The sequence below is a fragment of the Capricornis sumatraensis genome, chromosome 1, assembly GCF_032405125.1.
Source record: "Capricornis sumatraensis isolate serow.1 chromosome 1, serow.2, whole genome shotgun sequence".
Taxonomy (NCBI): domain Eukaryota; kingdom Metazoa; phylum Chordata; class Mammalia; order Artiodactyla; family Bovidae; genus Capricornis; species Capricornis sumatraensis.
In genome coordinates, this window is record NC_091069.1 from 244627321 (window position 1) to 244645640 (window position 18320).

Genomic DNA, 18320 nt, shown 5'->3' on the forward strand with positions numbered 1-18320 from the left:
TTCTCATCCCTTTCTCTGCTCAGCTCTATATCACTCCCTCTATCCCCTTCTCCCTGCCTCTTTCTTTTTCTTACGGAGAACTTGAGAACATTTCTTATTGGATTTATTCATTGAGTATTATGATGAATTACCTCAGTTCAGTTCAGTTCAGTTCAGTCACTCAATTGTGTCCGACTCTTTGCGACGCCATGAATCGCAGCACGCCAGGCCTCCCTGTCCATCACCAACTCCCAGAGTTCACTCAAACTCACGTCCATCGAGTCAGTGATGCCATTCAGCCATTTCATCCTCTGTCGTCCCCTTTTCCTCCTGCCCCCAATCCCTCCCAGCATCAGAGTCTTTTCCAATGAGTCAACTCTTCGCATGAGGTGGCCAAAGTATTGGAGCTTCAGCTTCATCATCATTCTTTCCAAAGAACACCCAGGGCTGATCTCCTTCAGAATGGACTGGTTGGATCTCCCTGCAGTCCAAGGGACTCTCAGGAGTCTTCTCCAACACCACAGTTCAAAAGCATCAATTCTTCAGCACTCAGCTCTCTTCACAGTCCAACTCTCACATCCATACATGAGCACAGGAAAAACCATAGCCTTGACTAGACAGACCTCTGTTGGCAAAGTAATGTCTCTGCTTTTCAATATGCTATCTAGGTTGGTCATAACTTTTCTTCCAAGGAGTAACCGTCTTTTAGTTTCATGGCTGCAGTCATCATCGGCAGTGATTTTGGAGCCCATAAAAATAAAGTCTGACACTGTTTCCACTGTTTCCCCATCTATTTCCCATGAAGTGATGGGACCAGATGCCATGATCTTTGTTTTCTGAATGTTGAGTTTTAAGCCAACATTTTCACCCTCCTCTTTCACTTTCATCAAGAGGCTTTTTAGTTCCTCTTCACTTTCTGCCATAGGGGTGGTGTCATCTGCATATCTGAGGTTATTGATATTTCTCCCGGCAATCCTGATGAATTGCCTAGTCTTCATTAAATAGGATTGAATGGATTGGGGACAACCTTCAGTAAATCCTCTTGAATTAAGTCTCCATTAACACAGATGCCTTTGACTGACTGTTATCTTACTAGCTTAATGTTTCCAGTTAGTGAAAGGGCTTCTGTACCTTATGAAAGTTTAGGACTAGGAAGATTATCAGATTATGGCCTAAGAAGAAAATCAAGTATAAATTGAATAAATAGCCCAGAGTCATCTGCTTTTTCTTCACACAACTCTTGCTTTTCCTCTCTCCTGCAGGCAACCACCAGTGAAATCACATGCAGGGCTGTTTCTTCGTGTATGACCCAGATGAAGCTAGTATTGTTATTGTTACAGAATCTATGGCAAGTTCATGGACTCAGAGATTCCAGCACTGTATGTAAAGGGAGAACTTCAAGGGCTGGAGTGGCCAGGAAGACCATCTCCTAAGCCCAAGATCTCTGGACCTCAACCCCAGAACTAATTAATGCACAGGGACATGACTCACAAATCTGATTACCAGGCAGAACAGTATAATTTTAAATATCCTCTTCTCTCTTCTAAAGAGACACATGAAATGTTTATTCAGCAGCTATATGTAGGGTGCTCCTCAGTGTATAAACAGTGTAGTGTATTTCATCCTCTCACCTGAATCAGTACTGAGTGCTCAAGCCCTTTCCTCATCAGCATATCCAGATTCACAGAATCCCATGGGGCCCTGTCTGCCCCTGGGCCTTTGAAATCATGACACATCATGTAGAGCCTGTATAACAAACCTTAGTTCTCCTACTTGGTTTCTAAGACTCTTCCTGGGAAGGCATAGCCTGGTCAGCACCTTGGACAGCTCCACTGCTTCTGCTGGCAGCAACATTTACCTGTTGGTTTGTCCTGTAAACAGGCTGGGGTCCTTCATCCTCAACCTCTTCATCCTTGACTGAGAATACTGTTTTCTCTTCCTCACTCTCCTCACTTTCTTCAGAACAGGAATCAAATACATCAGCATAATACTCTTCAGCCACAAGTGGGTCTGCTGGGATCTCTGAAATAAAGAATAAGCAAGTCAGGTCCTGTTGGTCATTAAAATTATAATGAGTCTAGGACCCCCATATCCCAGAGATATGTATTCTGTTGACACTAACAAAGCTTTCATGGAGTTCAGAGTGGAATCTTAGCTTCCTGAATGCACCTAGTAGAATGTAATAAATACTCAGCAGAAACCAGGGAGGAAAGGAGGGATGGCTCTATCTGCAACCACTTTTTGAAACTGTAAGAATAAAACCATGAAACAAAAAGAAATGACCTCTTCTAAAGTCTTTACAGGAGAAGGCAATGGCACCCCACTCCAGTACTCTTGCCTGGAAAATCCCATGGACGGAGGAGCCTGGTAGGCTGCAGTCCATGAAGTCGCTAAGAGTCGGACACAACTGAGTGACTTCACTTTCACTTTTCACTTTCATGCATTGGAGAAGGAAATGGCAACCCACTCCAGTGTTCTTGCCTGGAGAATCCTAGGAACAGAGGAGCCTGGTAGGAGGCCGTCTATGGGGTCGCACAGAGTCGGACATGACTGAAGCGACTTAGCAGCAACTTAGCAGCAAAGTCTTTACATTCAGAGGCATGAATCATTATTACAAATAAGGGGATTTAGGACCAAAAGCAAAGTAAGATGGCTTGGCCACCAGACTCTTCTGTCCACATAAAGTTTTTGTGGAGACAGTGGAGGGGACAAATATAAGCGTTCTTCCTGGGAATTTCTTCTTTTAAAGAAAATACTAGTAGGGAGATCAGGCAAGAGGGATAGAATATATAGAAATGCCATTATTGGCAAGCTGAGGGAAATGTTAAAATTCTAAGGCTATGAATGTTTTTGAGCTGTAGATCACAAAGGTTCTACTTACTCACATGAATATGAAGCATTTCTTAATTAAGAAAAAAAAAAAAAAAAAACAAGGAAAGGCCACCCAGTTAAGCTGCTGCCAGGAAGTGCTACCTAAGTTACTTGATGAAATATTATTACCAACTAGAAATATTGTTGTTGCTGTTCAATTGCTAAGTTGTGTTTGTCTCTTTGTAACCCCAGGGACTGCAGCCTGCCTGGTGCCTCTGCCCATGGAATTTCCCAGGCAAAAAAACTGGAGTGGGTTGCCATTTCCTTCTCCAGGGGATCTTCCTGATCCAAGGATTGAACCTGTGTCTCCTGCACTGGCAGTTGGATTCTTTACCACTGAGCCACCAGGAAAGTCTGATTGGTGCTTATAATGGTCTTCAACCAAGAAAGGCTAAGAATGGATCTGTCGGTCCACTCAAAATCCAAGATCCCAAAAAAGCACAGTGATATCAATTCCAATTTGCTAATGGGAGCCTAGAAATAAGAAACATCCTTGGGGAAGGGAGGAAGTTAAATAATGGTACTCTCTCTACCTTATTAAAACCATGGGCATTTAGGCTTCGTACACGTTAGTAGTAGTTGTTGTTGTTCAGTTGCTCAGCTGTGTCTCCCTCTTTGTGACCCCTTGGACTGCAGCACACCAGGCTTCTCTGTCCATCACCAACTCCCGGACCTTGCTAAAACTCATGTCCATCGAGTCGGTGATGCCATCCAACCATCTCATCCTCTGTCGTCCCCTTCTCCTCCTGCCTTCAATCTTTCCCAACATCAGGGTCTTTTCCAATGGGTCAGTTCTTCACACCAGGTGGCCAAAATATTGGAGTTTCAGCTTCAGCATCAGTCCTTCCAATAAATATTCAGGACTGATTTCCTTTAGGATGGACTGGTTTGATCTCCTTGCAGTCCAAGGGACTCTCAAGGGTCTTCTCCAACGTCACAGTTCAAAAGCATCAATTCTTTGATGCTCAGCCTTGTTTATGGCCCAACTTTCACATCCACACATGACTACTGGAAAAACTATAGCTTTGACCAGACAGATGTTTGTTGGTAATGTAATGTTTCTGCTATTCAATATGCTGTCTAGGTTGGTCATAACTTTTCTTCCAAGAAGCAAGCATCTTTGAATTTCATGACTGCAGGCACCATCTTCACCGATTCTGGAGCCCAGGAAAATAAAGTCTGTCAATGTTTCCATTGTTTCCGCATCTATTTGCCATGAAGTGATGGGACCAGATGCCATGATCTTAGGTTTTAGAATGTTGAGTTTTAGGCCAGATTTTTCATTCTCCTCTTTCACCTTCATCAAGAGGTTCTTTAATTCCTCTTCACTTTCTACCATAAGGAGGCGAGTGAAAAAGTTGGCTTAAAACTCAACATTCAAAACACTAAGATCATGGCATCTGGTCCCAGCACTTCATGACAAATAGATGGGGAAACAGTGAAAACAAATACTTTATTTTGGGGGGCTCCAAAATCACTGCAGGTGGTGACTGCAGCCATGAAATTAAAAGACACTTACTCCTTGGAAGAAAAGTTATGAACAACCTAGACAGCACATTAAAAACCAGAGACATTACTTTGCTGACAAAAGTTCATTTAGTCAAAGCTATGGTTTTTCCAGTAGTCATGTATGGATATGAGAGTTGGACTATCTCTGGCTGAGTGCCAGAGAACTGGTGCTTTTGAACCGTGGTGTTGGAGAAGACTCTTGAGAGTCCCTTGGACTGCAAGGAGATCCAACTAGTCCATCCTAAAGGAAATCAGTCCTGAATATTCATTGGAAGGACTGATGCTAAAGCTGAAACTCCAATATTTTGGCCACCTGATGTGAAGAACTGACCCATTAGGAAAGACCCTGGTGTTGGGAAAGATTGAAGGCAGGAGAAGGGGACGACAGAGGATGAGATGGTTAGATGGCATCACCGACTTGATGGACACGAGTTTTAGCAAGGTCCAGGAGTTGGTGATGGACAGATTAGCCTGTCGTGCTGCAGTCCATGGGGTTGCAAAGAGTCGGACATGACTGTGTGACTGAACTGACCGGCTTATAAACAAAATTATCCTTCTAAACTGTAACACAGAGCACTGGTCTTCATCCCATTGTTGCTATTTTATGTCTAGTGCATGCGTACTCAGTCATGTCCAACTCTCTGAGACCCCATGGACTGCAGCCTGCTAGTCTCCTCTGTCCATGGAATTTTCCCGGTAAGAATACTGGAGTGCATTGCCATTTCCTACTCCAGGGGATCTTCTCGGCCCAGTGATCAAACCAGCATCTCTCACGTCTCCTGCATTGGCAGATGAATTCTTTACCACTGGTGCCACCTGAGCCTATTATTTTATGTCTAGTGGGGAAAATATGGAATTTGGTGTTAGAGAATCAGGGTTTCAATCTAGCTCTGCCACCTCTTAAATAAGAAACTTGAGTGAGGGATTTGAATTTACTGAGCTTTATTTTTTTTCTAGTGAAGCGGACAAAAGGTAATCTAACAGGGTAGCTATGAAGATTCAATAATATGATTCTTATGAAAGCATCTGTGTATAGGGAAACTTTATCAAGTGTTCCATCAATTTCCACATCGGTAAAATTGAACTTTTGATTAACTGATTCCAGAATCCCTTGAAAGTAAAATACTTAGTCTATGTAGAAAGCCCTGACAATTGAATGTTTAAAAATCTTTGCTATCTCTTATTTTGCATAGAACACAAGAGGCAGTACCATGGAACTAAAACTGGCCAGCTCAAAAACAAGAATTATTAATACACATATTCAAAAACGCCTTTGCCAATTCTTTAGGAAACTCACACTTTCTCTCAGTAACTCCAACACAGTCTGTTTTCCCCTCCGATCACCTATTATCAGCTGAGCAGCAGATGAAACAAGAGTATTTGTACATAGGGGCTATTTTTTATAAAAATCTTCATTTGATTCACACCCAGAATGACAAAAGTATCACAGCAAGAGAAGTATATGAAAACCAAAATCTACCAAGAGGACAATTCAGGCCTCCAGTTCTGCCTTCAAGCAGGGGCACGCACTTGCTGAGTGGACTTCCTGCCTCTCATCCCCACCACCCTTGGCCTCTCCCTGGGTCTCTGTGTCTCTCCCACAGAGACGTCCATTCTCTGTCATCCCACTTCCCCCCATGTCCTCTCCATGAGTCTGTCTCCCTTTGACAGTTATTCATTCACTGACTCACTCATATTTTCTCCCTCTGTTTCTCTGTCCCCCATGCCCCACTTTCAGGAAAGAATATTTCCTTTCAAGACTGACTCTGAAAGAGTAAGACATGTCATTTACATTGTTGCCCAGGGTACAGAAATGTGCTTGGATTTGTGTTTATATAAAAACATCTTTACAATTGAAACAAACGCTTCATGCAACAAGATTTACCTATACTACAAATGACACACTCTGGCACTTTGCAGACTATTCAATGATTTCTCTCCCCCGCCCCCGCCTTTTTTTTTTTACTTTTAATGCTAGTTGCAACTTACTAAACTGATTTCTCAACCCAGAATTTGAAAAACACTGGTTTAGAATGCTGACTTTGGCATCAAAAAGGCCCACATTGAAACTGAGGCTCTTAATGCTGGTTGTTAGGTAAACTTTCTGCCCGTCAGTTTTCTCATCTGTAGAATGGGGATGGTAGCACTCATCTCATGAATAAGGTGAACATTACATAGTGTGACAATGCAGATATCAGTACAAATAGTATGTGTCCAGGAAATGTGAGCTACTGACATTGAACATAAAACTCTGCAGTTTTGTCTGTAATGCTCAACACCAGGGAGAAAATAAATATAAGTCAGTTCAGTTCAGTTCAGTCACTCAGTCATGTCCGACTCTTTCTGACCCCATGAATCGCAGCACACCAGGCCTCCCTGTCGATCACCAACTTCCAGAGTTCACTCAAACTCACGTCCATCGAGTCGGTGATACCATCCAGCCATCTCATCCTCTGTCATCCCCTTCTCCTCCTGCCCCCAATTCCTCCCAGCATCAGTCTTTTCCAATGAGTCAACTCTTCGCATGAGGTGGCCAAAGTACTGGAGTTTCAGCTTTTCCATCATTCCTTTCAAAGAACACTCAGGGCTGATCTCCTTTAGAGTGAACTGGTTGGATCTCCTTGCAGTCCAAGGGACTCTCAAGAGTCTTCTCCAACACCACAGTTCAAAAGCATCAATTCTTCAGTGCTCAGCCTTCTTCACAGTCCAACTCTCACATCCATACATGACCACTGGAAAAAACATAGCCTTGACTAGACGGACCTTAGTTGGCAAAGTAATGTCTCTGCTTTTGAATATACTATCTGGGTTGGTCATAACTTTTCTTCCAAGGAGTAAGCGTCTTTTAATTTCATGGCTGCAGTCACCATCTGCAGTGATTCTGGAGCCCAAAAAAATAAAGTCTGACACTGTTTCCACTGTTTCCCCATCTATTTCCCATGAAGTGATGGGACCGGATGCCAAGATCTTCATTTTCTGAATGTTGAGCTTTAAGCCAACTTTTTCACTCTCCTCTTTCACTTTCATCAAGAGGCTTTTTAGATCCTCTTCACTTTCTGCCATAAGGGTGGTGTCATCTGCATATCTGAGGTTATTGATATTTCTCCCGGTAATCTTGATTCCAGCTTGTGTTTTTTCCAGTCCAGCGTTTCTCATGATGTACTCTGCATATAAGTTAAATAAGCAGGGTGACAGTATACAGCCTTGATGTACTCCTTTTCCTATTTGGAACCAGTCTGTTGTTCCATGTCCAGTTCTAACTGTTGCTTCCTGACCTGCATATAGGTTTCTCAAGAGGCAGGTCAGGTGGTCTGGTATTCCCATCTCTTTCAGAATTTTCCAGTTTATTGTGATCCACACAGTCAAAGGCTTTGGCATAGTCAATAAAGCAGAAATTGATGTTTTTCTGGAGCTCTCTTGCTTTTTCCATGATCCAGTGGACGTTGGCAATTTGATCTCTGTTCCTCTGCCTTTTCTAAAACCAGCTTGAACATCTGGAATTTCATGGTTCTCATATTGCTGAAGCCTGGCTTGGAGAATTTTGAGCATTACTTTACTAGTGTGTGAGATGAGTGCAATTGTGTGGTAGTTTTAGCATTCTTTGGCATTGCCTTTCTTTAGGATTGGAATGAAAACTGACCTCTTCCAGTCCTGTGGCCACTGCTGAGTTTTCCAAATTTGTTGGCATATTAAGTGCAGCACTTTCACAGCATCATCTTTCAAGATTTGAAATAGCTCCACTGGAATTCCATCACCTCCACTAGCTTTGTTCATAGTGATGCTTTCTAAGGCCCACTTGACTTCACATTCCAGGATGTCTGGCTCTAGGTGAGTGATCACACCATCATGATTATCTGGGTCGTGAAGACCTTTTTTGTACAGTTCTTCCGTGTATTCTTGCCACGTCTTCTTAATATCTTCTGCTTCTGTTAGGTCCATGCCATTTCTGTCCTTTATCAAGCCCATTTTTGCATGAAATATTCCCTTGATATCTCTAATTTTTCAAGAGATCTCTAGTCTTTCCCATTCTGTTGTTTTCCTCTATTTCTTTGCACTGATTGCTGAGGAAGGCTTTCTTATCTCTTCTTGCTATTCTTTGGAACTCTGCATTCAGATGCTTATATCTTTCCTTTTCTCCTTTGCTTTATGCTTCTCTTCTTTTCACAGCTATTTGTAAGGCCTCCCCAGACAGCCATTTTGCTTTTCTGCATTTCTTTTCCATGGGGATGGTCTTGATCCCTGTCTCCTGTACAATGTCATGAACCTCATTCCATAGTTCATCAGGCACTCTATCTATCAGATCTAGGCCCTTAAATTTATTTCTCACTTCCACTGTCTAATCATAAAGGATTTGATTTAGGTCATACCTGAATGGTCAAGTGGTTTTCCCTACTTTCTTCAATTTAAGTCTGAATTTGGCAATAAGGAGCTAGCTCATGATCTGAGCCACAGTCAGCTCCTGGTCTTGTTTTTGCTGACTGTATAGAGCTTCTCCATCTTTGGCTGCAAAGAATAAAATCAATCTGATTTTGGTGATGTCCACGTGTAGAGTCTTCTCTTGTATCATTGGAAGAGGGTGTTTGCTATGACCAGTGCGTTCTCTTGGCAAAACTCTATTAGCCTTTGCCCTGCTTCATTCTGTATTCCAAGGCAAATCTGCCTGTTACTCCTGGTGTTTCTTGACTTCCTACTTTTACATTCCAGTCCCCTATAATGAAAAGGACATCTTTTTTGTGTGTTAGTTCTAGAAGGTCTTGTAGGTCTTCATAGAACTGTTCAACTTCAGCTTCTTCAGCATTACTGGTTGGAGCATAGACTTGGATTACTGTAATATTGAATGGATTGTCTTGGAAACGAACAGAGAGCATTCTGTTGTTTTTGAGATTGCATCCAAGTACTGCATTTCAGACTCTTTTGTTGACCATGATGGCTACTCCATTTCTTCTGAGGGATTCCTGCCCGCAATAGTAGATATAATGGTCATCTGAGTTAAATTCACCCATTCCAGTCCATTTTAGTTTGCTGATTCCTAGAATCTCGACATTCACTCTTGCCATCTCCTGTTTGAGCACTTCCAACTTGCCTTGATTCATGGACCTGACATTCCAGATTCCTACGCAATATTGCTCTTTACAGCACTGGACCTTGATTCTATCACCAGTCACATCCACAACTGGGTATTGTTTTTGCTTTGGCAGGAGCTATGGCACTTCTCTCCAGTACTCTTGCCTGGAAAATCCCATGGACGGAGGAGCCTGGTAGGCTGCAGTCCATGGGTCATTGAGAGTTGGACACGACTCAGTGACTTCATTTTCACTTTTCACTTTCATGCTTTGGAGAAGGAAATGGCAACCCACTCCAGTGTTCTTGCCTGGAGAATCCCAGGGACGGGGGAGCCTGGTGGGCTGCCATCTATGGGGTCGCGCAGAGTTGGACACGACTGAAGCAACTTAGCAGCAGCAGCAGCAGCACCCCGAGTCCAAGGTCAGGGAAGGCAGCGAGGGTGGTCAGGGAAGGCAGCCAGGGGTGCCAGGCTGCGACAGCAGAGGAGCAGCCACCCCCCTCCAAGATCAGGGGCGACGACTGAGAGGAGCTACCCCACGTCCAAGGAACGGTGGCTGCACGGGCGCAGGAGTGCCTAGAGGAGCTACTCCAGGTTCAAGGTCAGGAGGGGCGGTGGTGAGGAGACACCCTTTGTCCAAGGTAAGGAGCAGCGGCTGTGCTTTGATTGAGCAGCCGTGAAGAGATACTGCAAGTCCAAGGTAAGAGAAACCCAAGTAAGATGGTAGGTGTTGCAAGAGGGCATCAGAGGGCAGACACACTGAAACCATAACCACAGAAAACTAGTCAATCTAATCACACTAGGTCCACAGCCTTGTCTAACTCAGAGAAACTAAGCCATGCCTGCTGGTCAACCCAAGACAGGCAGGTCTGGTGGAGAGGTCTGACAGAATGTGGTCCACTGGAGAAAGGAATGGCAAACCACTTCAGTATTCTTGCTTTGAGAACCCCATAAACAGTATGAAAAGGCAAAATGATAGGATACTGAAAGAGGAACTCCCTAGGTCAGTAGGTGCCCAATATGCTACTGGAGATCAGTGGAGAAATAACTCTGGAAAGAATGAAGGGATGGAGCCAAAGCAAAAATAAATATCAGGCAATCACAAATGGATGCCAAGTTAAAATTTTTAACTATTTTAAATATAATCACTTCTCAAAATTCACACAGTACCCAACACCAAAGGCAGTAAGGTGTGGCTCCTCCCACTGCCCTTCTGACTGCTGGACTCCAGAGGGACCCTGGGCATTTTACACCCTCCTCTCCTCCCATCCCCTTCCTGTCTCTGGTTCCATCCTGGCTCCTCCAGGCAGCTCAGAGGGAACCTCTATGACAGGGTTGAACAAACTTGCTCTTTTAAGGGCTTGACAGAAAAAGTGTTAGGTCTTGTAGGGTATACAGTCCCTGTCACAACTACCCAACTCATTGTAGTGTGAAAGCAGAGATAGACAATAAATGCATGAACATGGCTGTGCTCCATTGGCTGTGAAGTTTGTTTAGAAAAGCAGGTGGCAGCTGAATCACACCACAGCTCTACCCTGCAGACAAGTGTTTCTCTTACTAAATATTGAGCCCTTCCCCTGACATGGCTCTCTGTGCACAGCCAGTCCCTTTCTCTCTGCTTCAAGCATCCCCTCCCAGGGAGCAGAGGAGGGGAGAAATGGACAGGTGTCCAAGTCATGAAATAGACCAGGATGAACCCATCACCAGTATTCCTTACTCAAATACCACTAACTTGGTGAGGCTCAGAAAAGGCTGAGTTTTCAAATGGAAAAATAAGAAGAAAGAAGTCAGCTCATGCTGTTTGTCAAATTGTGTGTTTTTCAGACACTGGTCCAGTGTGAAGCCTTGTTAGGCTAAGGCTCATTACTGCTGTCATGGAAGGGAAAGTGGTCTGAGATAAATAGCTTTCATTTTCTCATACCCTGAAGTCAGCCTCCTGACAGTTGCTTGGGAGCAGCATCCAGATCTCCACTACACTGGGCGGTGGTGACAGATACATTTATGCAGGAATTTAACAATGGCTGCCCAAGCTTGGACATAGTTGTTGCATATCCATGTTGGAGACAAAGAGAGACAGTTACCCTGTCCTAGGAAAAGGTTGCTCTTTTTCAGACCCTTCAACAGAGACCCTAATAAAGCCCTTCCTCTAAGACTTAAGTGAGCAGCAGGATCACCTGCAGGGCTTGTTAAAACATGGACCGCTGGGACTCACATAGGGTCCTGATCCAGCAGGTCACGAGAGGCCCGGAAATGTGCATTTCTGACAAGTTCCCGGGGGATGCTGGTGCTGCTGGCTTGAGGGCCATAACGTGAAAACTTCTGCTCCAGGATGTGACTAGCTCAAACGAAAGTACTAGCATATACTATTATAGAAGCACTATAATAAAATGCATAAGACTTTATAATATCTCCACACCTTACAACATTTATATGTTACAGACAATAAATGAAGAAATAAACTTTACTTTTGTTATTGCTATTGTTCAGCCACTAAGTTGTGTCTGATTCATTTGCAATACCATGGACTATAGCCTGCCAGGCTCCGTTGTCCATGGGATTTCCCAGGCAAGAATACTGGAGTGGGTTGCCATTTCCTTCTCCAGGGGATCTGAACTCAAATCGTGATATTAGTTGTCTCACTACTCACAATCTCTATAGAGTTATAGGGGCCTATTCCCATTTTAATGATGGGGAATAACAAACCCATGAATTAGCAGGCCAGAGTCACACAGCACTTTATAGATTGTTTTTAAATGCACATTCGTATCCATTATTCTACTTTATCATTGCAACAGGGACTCATCTCAGACCAGGACAACCTTTTTATCTCAATTTTAAATAAAGTGAGAGACAGGCTAATAACCAACCACATGTCACACAGCTCAATACATGGCAGACTGGAATGTAAATTACCTGAATCCTATCTTTATTCCACTGCATTAGTGCTATTTTATGGTTGCTGTTGTGCAGTCAGTCAGTTGTGTTCAATTCTCTGACTCCATGGACTGCAGCATATCAGCCTTCCCTGTCTTTCCCTATCTCCAGGAGTTTCCTCAAACTCACGTCCATTGAGTCAATGATGCCAACCAACCACGTTATCCTCTTTCATCCCCTTCTCATGTCCTCAGTCTTTCCTGACATCAGGGTCTTTTCCAATGTGTCAGCTCTTTGCATCAGGTGGCCAAAGTATTGGAGCTTCAGCTTCAGCATCAGTCCTTCCAGTGAATATTCAGGACTGATTTCCTTTAGCATGAACTGGTTGGATCTCCTTGCAGTCCAAGGGACTCTCAAGAGTCTTCTCTAACACCACAGTTCAAAATCATCAATTCTCAGCCTTTTTTATTGTCTAACTCTCACATCCAAACACGACTACTAGAAAAACCGTAGCTTTGACTAGATGGACGTTTGCCAGCAAAGTGATGTCTCTAGGTTGTCATAGCTTTTCTTCCAAAGACTAAGTGTCTTTTAATTTCATGGCTGCAGTCACATCCATGGTGATTTTGGAGCCCAAGAAAATAGTTTGTCACTGCTTCTCTTGTTTCCCCATCTATTTGCTATGAAGTGATGGGACCAGATGCCATGGCATTAGTTTTTTGAATGTTGAGTTTTAAGCCAGCTTTTTCACGTTCTTCTTTCATCTTCATCAAGAAGCTTTTTAGTTCCTCTTCACTTTCTGCCATTAAGGTGGTGTCGTCTGCATATCTGAGGCTATCGGTATTTCTCCCAGCAGTCTTGATACCAGTTTGTGATTCATCCAGCTCAGCATTTTGCATGATGTACTCTGCATATAAGTTAAATAAGGAGAATGACAATATATAGCCTTGACATACTCCTTTCTCAATTTTGAGCCAGTCCGTTGTTCCATATCTGGTTTTAACTGTTGTTTCTCAGTCCACCACAGGCTTCTCAGGAGGCAGGCAAGGCGGTCTGGTATTCCCAACTCTTTAAGAATTTTCCAGTTTGTTGTGATCCACACAATCAAAGGCTTCAGTGCAGTTAATGAAGCAGAGGTAGATGTTTTTCTGGAATTCACTTGCCTTATCTATGATCCAATGGATGTTGGCAATTTGATCACTTGTTCCTCTGCCTTTTCTAAATCCAACTTGTACATCTAGAATTTCTTGGATCTTATACTGTTGAAGCTTAGCTTGAAGGATTTTGAGCATTACCTTGTTAGCATGTGAAATGAGCACAGTTGTGTGGTAGCTAGAACATTCTTTGGCATTGCTTTTCTTTGAGATTGGAATGAAAACTGACCTTTTTCAGTCCTGTGGCCACTGCTGAGTTTTCCAAATTTGCTGTCATATCACATGCAGCACTTTCACAGCATCATCTTTCAGGATTTGAAATAGCTCAGGTGCTATTCCATCACCTCCACTAGCTTTGTTCATGGTAAGGCTTCCTAAGGCCCACTTGACTTCACACTCCAGGATGTCTGGCTCTAGGTGAGTGACACCAACATTATGGTTATCCACATCATTAAGGCCTTTTTGTGCAGTTCTTCTGTGTATTCTTGTCACCTCTTCTTAATCTCTTTTGTTTCTGCTAGGTCCTTACCATTTCTGTGCCCATCTTTATTGTGCCCAACTTTGTATGAAACATTCCCTTGGTATCTCTAATTTTCTTGAAGAGATCTCTAGTCTTTCCCATTCTATTGTTTTCCTCTATTTTTTGGCATCAAAAAATGGAGAAGTCCTATACAGTAAGCAAAAACAAGACCAGGAGCTGACTGTGGGTCAGATCATGAGCTCCTTATTGCAAAATTAAGACTTAAAGGGAAGAAAGTAGGAAAACCACTAAGCCATTCAGGTATGACCTAAATCAAATCCCTTATTAAACAGTGGAAATGACAAATAGATTCAAGGGCTTAGATCTGATAGACAGAGTGCCTGAAGAACTATGGACGAAGGTTTGTAACATTGTACAGGAGGCAGTGACCAAAATCATCCCAAGAAAAAAGAAATACAAGAAGGCAAATGGTTGTCTGAGGAAGTCTTACAAATAGTTGAGAAAAGAAGAGAAGCAAAAGGCAAAGGAGAAAGGAAAAGATATACCTAATTGAATGCAGAGTTCCAAAGAAAAGCAAAGAGAGATAAGAATGCCTTAAGTGAACAAGACAAAGAAATTTTATGCTTAGCTAGGAATTTTCATCTACTTATGACATTATTTTCATATTTCCATCATTATTTATGAAATTTAAATGTCATAAATAATAATTGTGATTATCTTCCTCTTACCTCTGAAAGATGCCATACAACAAGGGACAGACCTTTGACTTAATGAGCTAGAAAAACTGAAGCACAGTCATCCTGGTAAATCATCTGAAGGGAGCTAGGACTATTGAATGCCAGGGGCCCTCTCTCAGTCTCAATCCCACTGTTACTCAGTCCAACTCTGTCTCAGATATGCTCAAGGTGGACTGTGGGTCAGGATCACCTGGAGGCATTTGTAACACAGGTTCTTGGCCCAAAAGCCCACTGATTCAGATTTAGCTGCTCTGAGGTAAGGCCTGAACTCTACACAAAGATGCTGCAACATATTATGGGAACTACTGCCCTACTGTTTGGACCTTCAAGGAGAAAATGACATACAACTATTTAAAGATAAATTCCCCAATACTTTGTCTATTATTGCACCAGCACTTTAAACTTCTAAAATGATCATGAATGTATTAAAGAATTTTGTAAAGAGCCAATAAGGTAAGAACTTTGCTTTAAAGCAAAACCAAATTTCCTTTAAAGAAACTTAGTTATGTGGGAAGAATTTCTCAGCTTGTGAGCTCACCACTACCCTAAACGATTCTAGCCATCCAATATATATGCTTTGAGCAAACGCAGGGAGCAAGCTTAGCACAGTGGTTCTCAAAAGCATGTCCCAGAATAGAAATAACAGCAGCATTGCCCAGGATCTTATTAAAAACACAGATTCTTGGACCTCCCAGACCTACTGGACCAGAAACTGCAGTGAGGATCCAGCAATTCACACTTTAACAAGTCCTCCAGAGGATCCTGACACACATTTACATTTAAGAACCACTATCTTAGCACAATGTAGACAGTACGCTCCCACAGGGCAGGAGTTGTACTCATCTTTTTCTTCATGGCATCTCAAATCCATGTTTCAAAGAAGACACCCAAACTTCTTGTTGAAGAAGGGAATGTCTACATCTCCAAGAGATGAGAATTTTCAAACGATCATACAGTATCTCCTGCAAAGAATTTTCTGATGTTTATTTTAGGGAGGGTCAGAAGGGAGGAGGAAGATCAGTAAAAGATAAGGAAATTTTTCCCATGAAAGACCTACTCTCTCCCAGTTTCTCACATCTTCTGACCTTATATCTCAGATGGAGTTATAACTCTAAACAGTAAAGTATGTCTTCCTCATACTACCATCTCCGGCTATATTCCACAGGCCTGCAAGTTTGAGGACTCAGTTTAATACTGCCCAGCCTGTGATGGCACTCACATTAGACAGCAGCTTCTGTCAGGTGCCCCAGACTACTCCAGCTGCAAGAACACTCTGACTCTCTCTGCATGTTTAACAATACTGTTGGAATTGACTGTCTGAGGACCAAGTGACTTGTGATTTGGGAAATCCAACATTTAAAATGCATTTTTAATTGCACTTTTCTGCCTCTTCTCTAAGGAAGTCAATAATATCCACAAGACCGTTTTAAAGATGTTTTTGCCATATCCTGTATATAGGGGGTATGTGTGATGGGGGAGAATCTCTTCTTAAAGAGAGGATTATCTGCATTTTAGCTACAGTGAGGCAAGTTGGGGTCTTGGTAGCAGGCAGCTGCCCAGAGACACCCTTCTTTATTTTTCCCTTCTTTCCTAATTTTCTGAAGGAGTCAATGGCTTTATTACACTGAGCCAGAAAATACTGAGCTAAGTTATAATAAACATAAACCATGACTTACTGTTGGATCATGATGTGACCTCTCCAAAGACCACGTTCAGTGCCAGTACTCAGAATGACATCATAATTACACTGACAAGGCAGATCTCAGAGTTTCTTATTTCCCTAAAACAGCATGTGTGGATATGAAAAAGATTGCCCTAATTCATCTTTTAATGAAAAACATTTTAAATAAAGACATCATCCCATATGTAGGGAAAACCTGAAGTTAATATGCTACAGCATTCTCAAACAACAGGGTGAAAGACAATGCTTTTAGAAGGCACTTAGATACAGACATTGTCTATGCTGAGCTGGCTAGGTTTCCCCGAGGAGCTCCATCTCATGTAAGGTGGGCACAAACTAGGGTAAAAAAAGGCAGAAATGGGGCCCAAGTTAACTGGTAATATCTGCTGCTTCTGAGAAAGACTGCAGAATAGTGAGAAAGACTGCAGAATAGTGATTAAGAGGCTCAGCTACATAGACTGAAGTTCACCTCTGTAGTTTATTGACTGTATCACCTTGGGCACCCACTTCATGCCTGTGGCCATGGTTTCCTGATTTGTAAGTGGGTGTGGTGAATGTTATTGATGTTCCACCCAAAGCTCCGTAACACACACACTCCACCTGTGTGTGTCGGCCTGCTCATCCTCCAGATGCTGAGTTATGGTCTGCTAGGTTTGCCACGACAGAATGCTTAAACAACAGAAATGTATTTTCTCATAGTTCTGGAGGCTAGAAGTCCAAGATCAAGGTGCTGGCAACTTTGCTCCTTGGCTTGCAAGTGTGCCGGCGTCTCTTGTGTCCAAGTTTCCTCTTCTTATAAGGACACTAGTCAGAATGGATTTGGGCCTAGCCCTAACAGTCTCATTTTAACTGCCTCTTTAAAGGCCCAGTCTCCAAACACATTCACATTTTGAGGTCCTGGGAGTTAGGGCTTCAACATCTAAGTTTTAGGGGAACACAGTTCAGTCCATACCTACTTCTAACAGGGCACAGATGCCTCCTTCTCTAGACATCTGCTTTTAGATCCAAGAATTACCTTATCAAAGAGGTTATGTTTCACCTCCACCCAGGAACAGTTCTGTCCAATGGCTGACTAGCTCAAGATGGAACCAACTCTGAGGTGTCTCTCATGTTTGAGCTACTGTGGGGTCAGGCAGGGCTAGTCTGTAGCTGGACCACATTTTTGCTCAGCAACCTCCACTGTCCTGCCCTGACACAACCCTCACCCTACTCTACCCAAGAAGACACACACTACAGAATAACCATCTCAGCCTCTGCTTCTAAGCAACCCAACCAAAGATTGAAAGTGAAAGTGAAGTCGCTCAGTCGTGTCCGACTCTTTGTGACCCCATGGACTGTAGTCTACCAGGCTCCTCCCTCCATAGGATTCTCCAGGCAAGAGTACTGGAGCGGGTTGCCATTTCCTTCTCCAGGGGATCTTCCCGACCCAGGGATCAAACCCAGGTCTCCCGCATTGCAGGCAGACGCTTTAACCTCTGAGCCACCAGGGAAGCCCCAACCAAAGATTAGGGGTATTAAAATAATATTAAGAATACCTTAAATCATAGATACAATGTAAAATTTTATAAAAGCTAATAATGTAAACACTCCTTAAAGGAAAACAATCAGATGCCAGCAAGATTATATTCTTTTATATTATATATTTAATCCTTAGATTTTCTAGAAAACAATAGAGCCCTTATCTATGGATACTGCAAAAGGAAGTCCTTTTTCAGCTATCAATTATATTTCAGACAGCTATATCTTTAATCTCTTGAGGTCTAGTCTACTTGTCCTGCTTAAGATCTTCTTAAAATGTTCTATATAGCATAATGTCCTGCACCTAGTAGGTACTAATAAATGACCATTATTATTACCGTTTGTTGCTGTTTAGTTGCTAAGTTGTGTCCAACTCTTTGTGACCCCATGGACTACAGTATGTCAGGCTTCTCTGTCCTCCACTATCTCCCAGAGTTTGCTCACATTCGTGTCC

General features: G+C 42.8%; 1 protein-coding gene across 4 annotated transcripts in view; it reads right to left on the minus strand.

Moving 5' to 3' along the window:
* Positions 1 to 18320, minus strand: part of NEK11 (NIMA related kinase 11) — a 277295-nt gene that overhangs the window by 88650 nt on the left and 170325 nt on the right. For all 4 annotated transcript variants that reach the window (XM_068973446.1, XM_068973452.1, XM_068973440.1 and 1 more), the window contains one exon: positions 1838 to 2001. In XM_068973446.1, coding sequence (XP_068829547.1) covers positions 1838 to 2001 — 164 coding nt within the window. The remainder of the gene's footprint in view (positions 1 to 1837; positions 2002 to 18320) is intronic.